The following is a 17,325-nucleotide window of genomic DNA, read 5'->3' as shown; positions in this document are numbered from 1 at the left end:
TTTTTTTTCCTCCATCGTAGTCGAAAGAACAGAAAGACTTTAGAAGGAGAAGCCGGTCGAAGGACTCTTACGACCATCCATCACAACGGACAGCCATGGGATGAGGTCCCGAATATGTTGGCCCTGTGTTGGAATCTACAGGAGCAGGTTATTTAAAGCCCGTTCGATCATCCCTATACGGCGCCGCCGAATCCATAGGTTCATCAAGCCGTGTCAATGGGTGGACAGGTGGGCATCTATCAGAGCACGTCAGCGTTGAAATTTAAAAAAAAACATAACGGTCAAAAAACAGAAAAACAGAAAAACAGTGCAGACCCAATCAGCTTGAAAGGGGTTGACAAGTACCTTTTGGACCATTTGGATTCAATATCGAGCACATATTTTAGCTGCAGAAAGGTGTACATTTGTAGAATGGCTACAAAGACAAATGTAGGGAATTTACATGAAGTGCTTCTGTCAGCATCTTGAAGATGCTGACACTCGAAAGGCAAGCCATACAATTGGAGGTGGGCTCCTTTAATACACATATATAGCTGTGCAAATAATGTAGAGATTGGATGAGGCAAAATCACCAAAAGATTGCATGTTTAGCCAGAGTAAGCCCTTTCTTTACATGCAAAAAAATAAAGAGCTTCTTATGCTGGCAGATCACTTTACTTGTTTAACCCATTCCTTTTTTTAATTTTTACTAGATTTTCACTTTTTTTCTAGAATATAAGAGGAAAAAATATCTATATCAGTGTCTGAAACTCATGAGAAAAAATTACCGGACAACAGGGCAGACCACTCTGAAAAGTTGCCTGCCCAGCCATAAAGTTACCTGCCCCATTTTTCCCAACTTGAAACATAATAAGACAACTCATCGTAAAAAGAACCCATTGTTGCAAAGTATTAAGGATTGCTAACCAGAATATATAACAGAACAACACTTTCAAATTAAGTTGATTACAAGTATACTTATAACATTCATTGCATGCATATGACATCGCTGTTTTGTGTACAGGTATTTACTCATCTTCATTCATGCAATGTTTGCGTTGCGTCATCTGCTACAAGCCTTGTGAACTCCTCTTTCCACGATGCTTTTAATATACTTTACGTTTTGTAGCATCATAAATTTTGTTAGCTTCTTTTGAATCTTCTGGGGCTGAGGTTTTGGCTTGATTCCTAACCACATCTCCATTTTTCTTGTGTTCTCAGTGCATCTACTTTGGAAAATGATATGCAAATGCACGACCTTATAAGGCTCGGGAAAGTCCAGAAGCACAAAGTTATTCGATGCAGGCTTCTGATTGGCTGCAGAGTATGCAAATTGCCAAAAGAACCGAAATTTCCAAATTTCCAAACTGAACAAAGATTTCGAAATCGGAATAAAGCAAAAGGTTTGATTTGAAAAAAATTTAAAAAATAAAAACGAAAGATGCTTTTTTTTATTTCATGAAAAAGTTGAAGCCACCCGGGCAGAGATGTTGTGTAAGTTGTAAGCCCAACGTAAAAGATGCACGCCCCGGGCGTCCGGGGAGATGTTATTTCATACACTGTCTATATAAAGTTCTAAAATAAGGAAAAAAGGAGAAAAGGGGGATGAAAAAATAAAAGGGAAAAGGCGAAAAAATATTTTTTATAAATGTTTTACTCATTTTAAGTATCATATGTACATTTAGCAAATTAATTGCTCAATTCAAATGTTTGTCTTATTATTATCTAATATATACTTAGTTAAGACTGTTACCTAACAAAATAATTTATTTTTTAAAAAGTATTTAAAATGAACACACTTGCACATGTATTGCTCATTTTCAATATTAGAGAAAAAAACATTTTAAATAAGTAGACTTATTGTAAATCATTTTTTCAGAATATTTTTTTATTACAATAAAGGCCAACACAGAAAATTAGCGAATTTACCAGCAAGGAGAAATCGGTCATTTGGCTCTTGCCACGTTCCATCCATACATTGTCTTCCGCTTATCCGAGGTCGGGTCGTGGCCTTAAAAGGGAAGCCGAGATGTCCCTATCCCTAGCCACCTCCTCCAGCTCATCCGACAGAATCCCAAGATATAGTCTCTCCAGTGTGTCCTGGGTCGCCCCCGGGGCCTTCTGCCGTCGGGACATGCCCGGAACACCTACCGAGGCATCCAGAAGGCATCATTATCAGATGCCCGAGCCACCTCAACTGGCTCATCTCAATGCGGAGGAGCAGTGGCTCTACACAAAGTCCCTCCCGGATGACTGAGCTTCTCACCTTGAGATATAACATTCCATGCCCCAAAAGCCAGTTTCTGTAGCTGGGGATCGTTACGCCAAGGACCCCTTCCTTGGCTGCTACCCAGCTCTCTATGCACCCGGCCCCTTTAGCCCCTCCCACAGGTGGTGAGTCCATGGGAAAAGGGACCCACGTCGTCCCTTCGGGTTGTGCCCGGCCGGACCACCAGGCGCTCGTCATTGGACCCCACTTCCAGGCCTGGCTCCTGAAGGGGGCGCCAGTAACCCGCATCCGGGCGGGGGAAATTGTGGCCCAATGTTCTTTGTCTTCATAAAGGGTCTTCTGATCTGCGTTTTGTCTGGCCCCTCACCTAGAACCTGTTTGCCATGGGTTTAAAGCCCCCGACAACATAGCTCCTAGATCATCAAACTCCTCCACCACGATAAGGTAGCAGATCATGGAGGATTCTTGCCACTTTATTATACTTAATTTCCCTCCTTAATTTTCTAATAGACTTAATGCAGGTTAACACCTAAATCGAGTAAGTAATTTGTCAATACAGCACACATGGAATGAACAAATGTATTGATTTTTCAATAAATAAATTTATCCACAAAGAAATATGAAGAATAATTAAAAAAAGGTGTTAAAAAAGTACACATATGTACTTCCTTACTGGTCAACATGTGTCAGCAACAACAATCATGTAAATCATTTTGGAATTGAAACATGATCCGGTGTCAATACATGAGGATAGGCAAACCTATTTACATTAAATTTTATACAAACAGAATGAGAGATGGGCAAAAATGCAGACACTTTTCATCCCCAAGCTCTAGCTCACATTAGTTCCAAGCTTAATATCCTAGTAGCAATTTGTTTGGATATTCAGGTGACATTGATGACTGTATAAGACACTGAAGCTACAGTGTAAGATGAGGTTTAACCAACCTGAACATAATAATATTCATGAGGAAGATTTTCTGGATTGCTTCAGTCATTAAGCTCTTCTCTGCACTCTCGAGTGTTTTCTCACAGTCACAGTGCCCTCCCTACTTGTTTTTGTCCTAGAGAACCTGCTCGGTGCTGGATGCGGAAATGTCGAGGAGTCTCCACGCTGCGTTGGGGTTCAACTCCTCTTGGTCACGACACAGCGCCCACACGTACATTGTCCTCAAAACTTTTCCCTGTGAAGGCGAACAAATCACATATGACAGAGAATTGGTACTGGGTGAATTTTGAAGATAAACATAATAGGAACTGCATTACGATATTTTCAGGAAACAAGGTTTGTCGTTCTCTGTGTTCAGTACCTTGGACAAAACTTCAGTTTTCATATCCATTTAAAAAAACGAGTGCACATGATTTTTACTATCAAAGTTGATGTATAGATGGATGAGCAGAGGTGTTGGATGGATACATAGCCACGTGGACAGATGGATTAAATATGAGACGGGGCAGATGGGTGTATGTGTTGGATAAATGGAGAGATGGACGGTAAATAGATGTATAAATGGACGAACGGGTTGATTGATGGCGAGAAGGATGAATGGACGGACGAGTGGATGGATGAAATGAAATGATCTGCATTTATATAGCGCTTTTCAAGTCAAGACTTCCCAAAGCGCTTTACAGTATGCTTCACATTTCCCAATAGTGGCCGTGCAGCCATGTCAGGCGCTAACCTGCTTATTGGGGGTATTAAGGGTTCAGTGTCTTACCCAAGGACACTTCGACATGTAACACGGGGGAGCCGGGATTCGAACTGCGATCTTTTGATCCCAAGACGAGCGTTCTACCTCCTGAGCCACAGCCGCCCCACAGACGGATGAGAAGAAGTAATGGATGGATAAATTGCTAAGTAGACGGATCGCCGGACATATTGAATGGGTAGCATGGTAAATGGATTGTATGGATGAACAGATGGGTGGAAGGATGAGCAGAAGAAATGGATGGATAGATTGCTGAGTGGACAGATGGACAGACATATGGGATGGGTTGGATAGAGGAATGATGGATGGATGGATGGTGAGTGGATGGATGGATGAGCATACAGGGAGTGCAGTTTTCTGTGTTTTACGGAAAAGTGGCTCACGTCTAGCATCCCGGACGCTAACGTGGAGCTACCCGGTTTCAGCGATGTAAGGGGAAAAGGACACAAAAGCCTGCGGGAAGCGGAGAGGAGGCGGACTCGCTATCTACGTGAACACGAGGTGGTGTAACCCTGGGCACAAAGATTTCCATCTGCTGCAGGGACGTCTAACTTTTGGCCTAGCGTGTGACGTCATCCACTTTGCTGTTGCTAAACTACAACACAGCACCCCAAGGCCATCCTGTTAATCTGTTAAAAATCAACACAAGGATACTGCTGGAAGTGTGAATTTCCCTACGGGGATGAATAAAGTATCTATCTATATATATATATATATATATATATATATATATATATATGAATGGCTTGATCAATGGCAAGATGGATTATGGATAAATGTCTGAGTGGAAGGAATGGATAAATAGATGGCTTTGTGTACAGATGGATGGACAGATGGATTTGGTCGGGTGGATGGTGTCGAATGAGCAATTGGATAGCTAGATGGATGGCGGTTAGGAAGGGAATGAATGGATACATGGCAGAGGACAGATAGACGGACAGAAAGTATTGGAGTGTTGGATGGATGAATAAGTGGGTCGAGGGATCCATGCATAGATCAGATGGGTTGGATAGGTAAAGGGTTGAAGCTGGACAGACATATAGGATCGGTTGAATGGGTAAAGTTGTTGGATAGAGTGACGATGGATGGTGAGTGAATGGATGGATGGATGGACAGGTTGATCAATGGCTAGATGGATGGATGGAAACACTGAAGGATAGCAGGATGTATAGATGGATGTCTGAGCAGAAGGAATGGATGGATAGATGGCTTGGTGTACAAACAGATGGACAGATCAGATGGATTTGGACAGGTGGATGGGTGTCGAATGAGCAAATGGATACATAGATGGATGGCTGCTAGGAAGGAAATGGATGGATCGATGCCATAGGACAGATGGTTCGACAGATGGGAATTGTTGGATGGTTGGCTGGATGGGTGAATGGTTAAGTGTGATGATTTGATGGAAAGATGGCTGAGTAGGCAGATGCATGGACAGATAAGATGGGTTGGATGGATTGAATAGATGGGTAGACAAATTAACTGATAGTTGGTTACATGGGTGGATGGACGGATGGCTGAGAGGAAGGAATAGATGAATGGATAGATGACTAAGTTGAAAAATGGGTGGACTGATGGATCAATGGACAAACGGACAGGTGGATGAATAGATGGATAACCGGGTGGTTGGGCAACGGATGGATTAACCTTTGACAAGAGGGCATATCAACCTATGATTGATGGCTAGATTGCTGGATCAAAGTTGGTTTACCATATGTGCTTCTAAAATTTTTGGCACCTTTTTTCCTTCTAATTCACAGTTCCTCATCGTAAAACAGCCAAAAGAGGAAGCCCTCATGAGTAGCAGAAGGACCTTGAAAAAAGGTCAGCAGTGCCTAAACTTAAAATGTTCGTAAAACATATCATTGATCTTGACACCTTTCACGTTCAATAAAATGGCATCCGTCTTTTTATTTAGAAGACTTGGTGTAAAAATGACTAACTTACCGGATCTCCTTCCACGATGTCTCCTTTGGGGCTTCGTAAAACCATGACTACTTGGGCCTGGAAGGTGATGATTAGCACTGGGCCCTGGTCCATCATTTTCCCCATGGCTAACTATATACAACAGCAAATAGAGAATAAAGAAAACCTTTGAAACGTCATAAGAGTTGAAAGACTTAATAAACATTATGTATACGATCTGTGTGCTTTCATTTCAATATTACTTTCTTTACACATCACAGTATGTCACTTTGTCCATTAGTAGAACACGTTACTTTACAATATTACAACTTCTGTACACTTAGAGACGAAAATGTGGCAGACTCTCAGGTTAAAAGGCAGGTTTGGGCGGTCATTTGTGTGAACTTACATCAATATTATCAATATCAAGGATTTTGGACTGGAACAGCAACCCCATGGCTTTAGCTTGTTGGATAGGATGAGCGAGCTGGCTGTACGTCTAAGGACAGAAATCAAAACATGCTTCAGTTATGGAGAAAACGAAGTTGGATGACTTGGGGAGAAGTGTCATCCTGGGCTCAGCTATATCTGGACTGTTAAATGACCTCACTAAAGGTTGTGTCTTTATGGGGAACTTACCGCTTCATAACACCAGTCTTTCAATACATCCAGCTCTCCACGAATCATCGCCTGCAGAAGAACACAGTGAAGGTTAGAACTCTTGTATTGCTGGTTCGGCAAGATAGTAACTCTTTGAGAGTCATTAACAGCATAGAGACATCAGTGACTGACCAAAGCATTGTGTGGCACCATCTAGCTTTAATGAATGGTAAAGGCAGAATAATGAATCAGCCATGTCTGCTGAGAAAACCAAGTACAGTGGCTTGCGAAAGTATTTGCCCCCCTTAAACTTTGTGACCTTTTGCCACATTTCAGATTTCAAACAAAGATATAAAACTGTAATTTATTGTGAAGAATCAGCAATGAGTGGGACACAATCATGAAGTGGAACACACTTTATTGGATATTTCATACGTTTTTAACAGATAAAAAACGAAAAAGTGGGTGCGAAAAATTATTCAGCCCCTTTACTTTCAGTGCAGCAAACTCTGTCCAGAAGTTCAGTGAGGATCTCGGAATAATTCAATGTTGATATAAATGCCTAACGATGATTTTTCAATGTGCAAAACTGATAGACATACGCCAAATGACTTGCAGTTGTAATCACAGCAAAATGTGGCGTTACAAAGTATTAACTCAATGGGGCAGAATAATTTCGCACACACACTTTTTCGTTTTTTGTTTATTAAAAAAGTTTAAAACATCCAATAAAGTGTGTTCCACTTCATGATTGTGTCCCACTCATTGCTGATTCTTCACAATAAAGTAGTTTTATATCTTTATGTTTGAATTCTGAAATGTTGCAAAAGGTCAAAGTTTAAGGGGGGCAAATAGTTTCGCAAGTCACTGTAGGTCTGAAACTGTATTGCGAAACACTACTTAGCAATGGTGCCCCCTGTCTGAATGAATAATAATTTTGAACGAAAATTATAACTAGAGAAGAGGGATAAGAGGAAGGAGAAATAGAATAAGAAAAAAAATAACCTGAAGAAGAAGAACAAGTAAAAAAGAAAAGGGAGGAGGTAAAAAAAGAAGATGATAAAAAGGATGATTAGAAGCAGAAAATAAGGAGAAAAAGAAGGAAAAGGGAAAAAGAGAAAACAAGAAAAAGAATGAGTAGAAGAAAAAGAACAAGTAGAGTAGAAGAAGAACGAGGAGGAAAAAGGAGAAGATTAAGAATGGGAAGAAAAAGAACAAGAAGCAGGAGGAGAAGACAAAGAATAAGATACATGATGTGAATACGAAAATATAAACAGAAGAACAAGGAGAAGAACAAAAAGAGGGAGGAAAAAAATAGGAAGAAGAAAAATGCTGGTTGTCGAGCCGCTATGGGGAGCAAGATAGAAATTGCCGGGGGAGAAACCCTGCCAGTGCGCCCAATACGACACCAGGCGGAAGGAAAAGGGCCATGGAACAGCCATGTTCCCCTTTTTTCACAACAGAGGCGACCAAGCTTAGTTGCCTTGAAAGCTTCTATAGACAGGAACCAAGGGAGGAACTCACGGGGGACCGCATCAAAGCAGGTGCCTTTATAAGCATGAGCCATAGTAAAAGAAAGGGAGTGGAAACAATCCCTGGAAAACAGGCCAGGTGTAAAAGACGATGGCTCTCATACACCAACATGGAACGGCAGGAGAGGACCTTCCCAATGTGGGATCCGCGGGGGACCCAACCCTATCTAGGGGCCGACAGGTCGTTTTCGTTTTGGAAGAAAAACGACAAAGCGAAGGAGGGCAAGGAGAATACAAATAAGAAGTCAAAGAACAGGTAGAAAAAAAAAGAAGAGAAAAGGAGAAGGAGGGGTGTAAGAAAATAAGCAGGAGGGGGAGAACAAGAAAAGGAAGGACAAACAGGAGAAGAACAAGAATAAGAATGCGTAAGAGATGAAGAAAGAAGATAAGGAGGACGATAAAAGGGAGATGGAGGAGGGAAAGAACATGAGAGGATCAGTATGCTCGGATTGGATAAGCCTTGTAACAAAATCAAGCTCTCCTAAAAAATAAAAAAAAAAGCTACCTAGCTAGATAGCAAGCTAAATACCAAGCTAGATAGCTAGCTAGAGAGCTAGCTAAAAAGATAGCTAGATAGCTAGCTAGATAGCTAGCTAGCTACTTTATTCATCCCCGTAGGGAAATTCACAAAAGATGAAAACACCGAGGATAGAAGCAAACAATAAAAACAATAAATCACAAAAAGAGCAAAATAACACGGAGCTGCTGGAAAGGCAGCCCCTCGCGACGACGCCAACATCAAAGTTTATCAAATATATATGAATACATCTTTTCGTTGCTCGATTTTGCTCCAGAACATGCAAGTCCCAGTGTTAAAAAAATACACATTTTCCTGCAAGCCTTCAAATATCAGAAGAAATTGTCAAAATTGGGCAGCACTGGTACATCCTCTTTTCGGACAACAGCTGCCCTTCAATAAGTTAATGGTTGTGGCTATGTTGACTAGAAATATTTTTTTCATTTTACTACCTCTAATTGATTACAAGCACCCATCTAATTTCAATTCAAGAGAGTATGTTTTTACCTCAAGTATGTTTGGGATGATGTCTTTCTCACACTGCTTGAGAAAAGAGTCCTTATCAAATTTGGGGTCGGCTTTCACAATCTCTGTCAGCACCTCGGACATTTCCGTCTTGGAGAAAAGACCCCCTAGAAAAACAAAAAAAAACCGCGATACATAAAAAAAGATGAGATACATACAAGCAACAGATATGAGTAAATGTTTTAAAAAAAGCTGTCTACCGAAGACGGTGGTGACTCGGTCGGTCACGGCTCTGGATGCTCTGACGAGGACGTTGTCACTTTCGTCATATTTCATTTTCATCTCAAAGAACCCTGCAGGGAAGAAGAAAAAGCAAAGTATATAAGGCCACGGTGTTCTGATTATGGATCAAAATTAAACGCAAGAGGGCGCATCGTCCGAAATACTAGTTCATCCATTTCCATTAATACTAAACTGCAGTTGGGATTAACGGTTTCTACTGCCACCTTCTGGCTAGAAATAAAATTGTCTGCATCAACACATCCACCCCAAGCAATAAATTAATTTAAGAAATTATTACGAATTATTAGTCCCTCCTAGTGGTATAAAAATAACTCGCATTCAGTATGCGTACTTTATATATTTGAATACTAAAAATACCTAAACTATCAAACCAATGCATCCCCTAAGAACAACTGAATAGTCCACAAACAGATTCTGAAAATACCCCCCAATGATGGCTCATTGTGATTTTCTAGGAAATGTGTTTTCCAACTGTCGTGAGAAATCATTTACATGATCAGTGTTTTGAAATACATGATCAGTTCTGCCAAAATTATTTTTAAAATTAGCCAATGATTTATAGGTTAATCACTCAGTGCATTAACAGAAGGAGGGTGTTTTGGGTTTTGACTAAGCCTATTTTAACCCTATTTCTAATAAATACAAAGTTTTAAAAACATAATAACTCAGTAATAACATGATCAGTTATTTTTAAAATGCATATCAAACTGGTAGCCTTTTGCGCTCTTCCGTAACTCAGAGCTTCAAAAAGGTTGGTGTCCCCTGACATATTACATAAGAATGACAACGTTGTCATGGTTGCCATGGCGCTCAATTGGTCCCGCCCATGTGGCGCCAGCTGCAGCTTATTGACAGATTGCCTTTCAGTCTATTTAAGCTCAGTGATCTAATTTTTCCTTTGTCAGTCCGTCAACGAACGTCTGCCCCGCAAGACGTAGGTTTTGACTCGGTCCTGTTTCCTGTTGGTATTCCCTGTCCGGTATTGTTCCCGTTTATTTTTGTCCTGTTTAATATCCGTTTCCAGTTTCGTTCCCATCTATGTTTGTCCTGTTTATTATTCTCTCCAGTTTTCGTTCCCGTCTAGTTTGTCCTGTTTATTTTCGATATCCTGTTTCATTATCTATCCTGTCTGTCCCGTTCTGTCCGGTATTGACCCCATCCGTCTGATATCAACTCGGGCAATTGGTATCGATCTCGTCGGCCTCTGGCTTCCTATCATTTCACGCCAGAGTGTTGCCTAATGTGCATGACTCCCCATTTCCCGTAAAATAAAAGGCCTGTGTGAGTAATGTCACGCGTTTGGGTCCTGATCCTATTCTGATTTCTGACAAACTTGTTTTAAAAACAAAAAGCTATATTAAATGCTTCATATCATTTTTTTGATTTCAAATGGTATTTTTGTCCATTTAATTTTGGTACTCTAAAGCTCCCATATAGCCGAGGCTATTTTCCTAAATAATTCTTCTTTTAGAACGCGATGCAATACTAAATATTTGTGTTCTCTATCCTGTGTGACCTAAATGGTCCAGAGTTCTTAGAAAAATCTGTAATTCTTATCACTTACTGTTGAAAACCATATTATTATCCTTAAAGTCCTTCCACTGCTGGTACCATTTTGAATCCTTATGGAGAACAACACCCAAAGCCTCTCTGCAATACAAAATATCAAAAACATCAGTCCATGTTTATCATTTCTTGTTGACACACTAATAGTTATAAAATTATTTGGATTAATATCATAATGTGATCATTTCCCAGCTGCATCAACAATCACTTACTCGTTGGCCTCAAATACTCTCGTTTCGCTCTCTGCTCCCTTTGAAGAAAAATCACTCCTCTTTCTGAGCTGGGCGGGAGCTCTGTAAGGACCAGTGTCGCCAACGTCAATCTCTTTCTTCATCGTCTCCACGCTCTGCAGAAAAGATCATAAAATAGCACTAAGGAAGCTCATTTTTCTGCACTGAAAGGCTATAACATAGGAGACCAGCTTAATTACAGCAGAAATGTTTTCATCATGACCCAGTTTGCTTCAAGTCACAGTCAACTGGGCACCAACAATAACACAACGACATGAATAGAAACCAGCAGAAGTATAGAAAAGTGTTTCTTAATTTTTCTGATGTTCCCATATTGAAATATTTTTGGCCAAGTACCCTCAAATGGGATAAATCTACTTAGATATAACACAATAAACGAGAAACATTGATATAAATGTAATTGATTTGATCCATGAAATTCATTTATTTTAATTTATTTATTTAAGTTTATTATTTTAACTAGAAAAACGTCTGTCATTGGATTTCATATAAATCATCTGAAATATGTTTCTAAATTCAGTGTTTGTTTTAATAATCATTTTAATATATTTGTTGATCTATTTCTCATAGAAAGATTTTAAAATATTTTTAGTAAACTTAAAAAATAAGAACAATGAAAGAAATTGGAGGCAATATTATCGGGTTTTCTTGGGGGGGAAATAAATAAATAATACAAGTAGAGGAAAATTAGGAAAATAAATACCTAAAAAATTACCATCACGTGTAATAGTAAATATTTGTTCCAGCAAATAAATCACCATATGGAAAAATAGAAATAAATAAATATGTTCATCGGTCTAATCGTTAATCGTCTGCATTTATATAGCGCTTTTCAAGTCACTGAAGACCTCCCAAAGTGCTTTACAATGTGCTTCACACTTACTCATTCATACACATTCACACACCGATAGCAGCGTCAGCCATGCAAGTCAACTACCTGCTTATCAGGGGCATTAGAGATTCAGTGTCTTGCCCTAAGACACTTTGACACATAACACAAAGGAGCTGGGAATCGAACCTGCAAATCTTGATCCCAAGACGGTGCATATCGTCTCATTTTAAGATTTTTTTTGCTTCTTGAATAATAAAATGGAAAGAAATCCTTACAATGAGCAAAAACATCTTATCAAGTAAATGGCAGAGAATTTTGCCTATTTTCAGAAAACTTAGCATTGTTTTGTTTAATTTAAATAATTTTTTCTTATTCTGTTTGAAATATTTATTTTAAAAGTCTAAACAACACATAATTTGGAAAAAGAAATCCTAAAGAAGCTTATTATATGAAGATTTTCTTGGAATTTCTTCACTCCTTCACTAGCGATATTATAAGTGAGTAATGTTTTACAAACCTTTTGAAAGATTTTCTTTGGGTATCACATGCTATACAAGTCAGTCGTGATACTATTATAAATTTGAAATGTATTTTTTTTTTTGTTGTTTTTGAAATATGCATTCCATGTAAGGAGAAAAAAAAATTAACAGCGGTGGGCACATAAAACATACTTGTTAACAATTGATTTTGATGAAACATTTAGTACGCCTCTAAATTTCTTAGTTACAAAATTAAAGAAAAATGCAGTAAATATTTCTAAGTAAAATGTTTTTATTAGGTTGAACATACTGTAAAACAACATTCTAAATATAACATTCCTTTTGTATACAATACCTATATTTTCCCAAAATAATAATAATAATTAAAGTGTTCTGACAGGCCACCAGGGTTTAATTGGTCCCACCAGTCTCATTTACTTGTATTTGAAAAAAAAAGATAATATTTTTAAATAGATTACATTTCATGGTGTATCATTTTTTATTAGAAACCAGTATAAAAATCTTGTCTCACTATTTCTCAGCTTAAACTAGATGTAACAGAAATCGAACTCGGGTTGCAGCAGTGAGAGCAGTAAATTCTAACCACTAAACCACCAGTGGGGTAAATGACACATGAAAAGTCATTTTTCTTTTATTATCACACTAATTTCAGTCACGATACCAGAGAAGTATGTCAATGTTTTTGTGCATTTCACATGTTAAAAGGACAATAAATTTGTCATTCAAAATGCTTAGACTAGAATAGAAGGACACACATGGATCATAGATCTAGCTTCTCTATTTTTGCTCTAAAAATGCACCTGGATGATGCATTTAAATTTAAAATGAAGAAAATGTTCTTCACACTGACCCCTCGTTGACTGTCCACCCAACAGGGTCTCAAAAAATTCTATGGAAAACACTGCATTATGTACCACTTACTTCAAGGTGACTGCTTCTTTTTATTTATAATATTTGTTTCCCCTTCTCTCACCTGTGAGATAGCCTGGAAAGCGCTGGTCTTGCCGAGTCGCTCTCCTCCTTTGGAGACGCTTTCAGCAGAGTGCATGGCGCTTCGGGCGGCTTCCTCCACTCCTTCTTTTAATTTCTTCCCAATGTCTGTCCGACTCACCTCTTCGATACTCTGCGATAAACGCAAGAAGTTAATGAAAAAAATGTCTCAACTGCTGTGCATTTGGAAGACTTGTCATTTTCAGATTGCTGTGGAAGTAAATACAATAGACCCCCGCGTACAGCGTGTCTACCTTTCAACGTTTTTGCTTTACAGCATGATAAGATGTTTTGTCTACCCTCTCTTTACTGTATTTACCCACTTCACGAAATCAACTGGATTATTCCGTGCCCCAGAACTTGCTAAATCCTTTGCATTGTTTGCCCGTATGACAAGCTACGTCTTTAAAATGCCTGTCTGCTATTGGTCGACATCATATAAAATGCTGGTCTGCTATTGGTTTATGTTACGGTATCATTAAAATGCTGATATGCTACTGTCTGAAAAACTTCCCACAATGCCTTTATATTCATTCAGTTTAGACTCTTGTGTGCTTTGTAAAGACTTTGCAAATCGGCAATACAAGACGGTATTTTTGGGACTGTATATGTTGATTCATTTCTATGGGTCCCAAGACAAGCGGTGATGTTAAAGAAAGAAGTAGAACCATGATAATTGCAAGCTCCGTTTCCATAGTTATCAAGGTAGACAAAGGAGGCACGCAAATGGCTGCTCTACCAAAATTGCACTGCTGTAAACAATTAACAATTGGGACTGTTTTTATAACTAGGAAGGTTTGTAAAAAGAAATCTTGTAAGGGGAGGACCATTCTCGCAGATTAGAAGTTTTAAAATCAAGTTATTAATCCACCCTGCTGCATCCACTCAACTAACTCAAGTCACACTTAAGTAAATTACAACTTTATTTTGTCTTACATGTATACTTATTCATAATGTTATTTAATAATATGAATACATATTACAAACGGTAGTACATACTACACCGTGTATTTTCTTTTTTTATTATGGGTATTGTAGGTTTGGAACGCATAAACTGATTAGCATGATTTCTATCCCAGCTATATGGCAATTTGACTTTGTGATTCCCAATCTCGGAAGTTAATAAATATTGCATCTGGGGGGTCTTTTGTATTTTGAGTATAAATAAATAACAAAAACACAACACAATGAGCTTGATCTTCAACATTTCATGCTTGAATCTATGTTTGTCCTACACATTAATCTAAAGACATCCGTTTACGTTTTCAGGTTCTGGGCTGTTACTTACCTCCTTCACCGTTTCCGATAAGGAGCCCAGGGTCTTTTTAAAAACTTCAGATGTCTTCACTGTCTCTTTCTCTATAGATTTCTAAAAGAAAACATTTTTTTAAACGAGGAAACCCAGGTAAAGAATTAAACAAGTTATCTTACATATTTTCTTCGCGCCTGTTGGAGGGCATCAGACTCCTCCAGCCTTTTGGCCTCCTCTCTGAACTTCTTGATGTTGTCCTTCATCTCCTGATTCTTACCGAACTCCTGACGAAGATTATCCAAAAACTCTCCCAGAAAACCTTTGCGACCTGAGGCATGTCGGACCTGGTGAGCCAGAGGATTAGTGTCACATTAAGTTATTGCAATGACTTGCCAATTACAAATTAAACAGAAAAGAACTATTTGAACTTAAAGGTGGAGTACAGTAATTACTTGCACATAATCAACATGTATTGAGAGCTACTAGGGGCCCAATGAAGTAGATTTACCTGCAGTGCTGCTGCTTGACTCTTGGGTAAACTGTCATCTCTTCTCCAGTTTATGAAGCCAAGTGGACGAGAGCAAAAGGCTAAGCGACGCTTACCAACGAGCTACAATGAAGAAAATACTCTTGTCATTTAATATCACAGAAAAATCACTAAAAGAAAACATATTGTCTAGCTAAAATTAGGCTTAATTGATATAGGTATGTTTTTACCGCAGGGATATCACCACCCGAAAAAAGAATCAAGATCGTCTTTATTGTCCTTAACAAAATATGCCGTTGAAATTTTCATTGCAGCCACAGTGTTTACAGAAGGAAGTTCAAATTTACAGAGAGATCAGAACCGGATATAATGAAATTATATTTTGTATAATACAAAAAGGGATATAATATACGAAAAGGGAAGAACACAAGACTTTGAAAAAATATCTTACCTATGATATTCATATTTCATTATGTTTATATTTTGTAAAATAAATACTAAAACTCAGCTTAATCCATACAGATATGTTTCTTCCTCAGAGACATCAACACCCTAAACAAGCACACCAGACTGTTAAAAATATCTTACCTGTGTATTAAAATATTCATATTTTATTTCTCTATGTTTATATTCTGCTAGTCATAGCACTGCTTTCCTATGTACTTAAAACTTAAACCAGTCTGAGTCTACAAGCACAATCGTTGAATATTGCCTAGCTAGTCTGTTATTCTTTATCATTTTATTTTTAAAGATCATTTTTATTACACGTTTATTATGGAGTGATCAGACGGGACCGGGTTGTAAACAGTGTTCTTTCCGTTATTAGTCATTAAAAAAAACAATTTTTATTTCATGTTTATTACCACATACTTGGGGGAAAATACAAATTTTCTATGTTGTTATTAATAAGTTTTCTTCATTAAGTTATGTTTATTTTTGATGAACTCGAGGCATCACTCGGTAGACTCTCATTAATAAATCCACCCTTACCTTCTTAAATCTCAATGATTACAAACCCACCTAAACGATTTAATCAAGCCTAAATTGCTAATTAGTTTCGTGTTGTCTTGATAATAAATAATAAGTTCTGAAAATAAATGAAGGACGTATAAGCTAACCTGGTAGCATCGTAACATGGCGGCCGCCATCTTGGTTTCAGCATGCGTCAAAATCCACGTGCAACGTTGCGATATTCAGCTGACCCTTGGCTAGCCAATAGGGAGAATGAAATGAGTTTAAGGGGCGGAGCTAAATGTCGTCAGATTTTTTTAAAGGAGGATCGAATAAAAAAACTTTAACATTATTCAAGTGTCGAAAAAATGAAATTTATTAAAAAAATGTAATAAGTAAATGATCACGAATCTCTAGCAACTGGAAAAAATATTTTCTTACAACTTAAGCCAGTGGGAGTCTGCAAGCACAATCGTTAAATATTGCCTAGCTATCCTAATATTCTTTAATATCTATTTCTAAATTCAGTTTTTATTGCATGTTTATCCAAGAGTGCCATGTTAATTTATTTTTTCTATCCTTTCATCCATTTTCTGCGCTGCTAATCCTCACTAGGGTCGTGGGGGCGCCAGAGCCAATCCCAGCTATCTTCGGGCAGTCGGCAGGGGGCGTCCTGAACTGGTTACGAGCCCCAGAAATTGTAGATTAAATTATTAAAGATTGATTTTATTTTATTTTTTACTGTTTTTAATAGATCTTATTTTGTGAAGCAAATTCAATAAAACAATATTTGAGAACAATGGAACAGTTTTGTCAGAACGTTTTGTGGAAAACCTGATTTGGCCCAACCTCACCCAGATCCTAGCTCAAGGGGCAGCAACTTGAGGCTCTAGTGGCTCGCTGAGGATTTTTCAGAACTGTTTGAAAATGGAAAAAGATGGGAAGGGAATTATATATGTATTTTTGTGTGATGATTTTCTCAAGTATAAGTTTTCAATATTTAATGACTAACCTATGTATGAATTACTTTCTCTTTTAATCTACAAATAGTTTTATAAGGCTGTTCTATCGCGACCAGAATGGAATCAGGACCCAAATGCGTAGCGTTAACCACATGTTTATTGATAGAAAGAGGAAAGACAGCACCCGCGATCTGGTGCTCGCTGGACGCGGGAAGCAAGCCGCTCACACAATCGGATCGAGATCCAAACACGGAAGTGGATCTTCCGGAGCGGGAGATGGCGGTGTCAAGGACG

The 17,325-nt window shown here is 38.5% G+C and overlaps 1 protein-coding gene across 1 annotated transcript; it reads right to left on the bottom strand.

The window, feature by feature from the left end:
• Window positions 1-1,846: 1,846 nt before the first annotated feature.
• Window positions 1,847-16,327, bottom strand: timm44 (translocase of inner mitochondrial membrane 44 homolog (yeast)). The gene is made up of 13 exons (XM_088320061.1): window positions 16,237-16,327; window positions 15,140-15,241; window positions 14,811-14,975; window positions 14,668-14,748; window positions 13,363-13,512; window positions 11,019-11,152; window positions 10,805-10,890; window positions 9,198-9,290; window positions 8,980-9,104; window positions 6,463-6,513; window positions 6,233-6,322; window positions 5,866-5,976; window positions 1,847-3,393 (listed from the first exon to the last, which is right to left on the bottom strand). The coding sequence occupies exons 1-13, from the start codon at window positions 16,264-16,266 to the stop codon at window positions 3,274-3,276; spliced, it is 1,338 nt and encodes a 445-aa protein (XP_088176187.1). The 5' UTR covers window positions 16,267-16,327; the 3' UTR covers window positions 1,847-3,273.
• Window positions 16,328-17,325: the final 998 nt, after the last annotated feature.

This window comes from Urocampus carinirostris, chromosome 1 (genome assembly GCF_059441175.1).
Source record: "Urocampus carinirostris isolate Australia breed hairy pipefish chromosome 1, RoL_Ucar_1.0, whole genome shotgun sequence".
Lineage (NCBI taxonomy): Eukaryota > Metazoa > Chordata > Actinopteri > Syngnathiformes > Syngnathidae > Urocampus > Urocampus carinirostris.
This window is presented reverse-complemented; position numbering and strand designations above follow the sequence as displayed.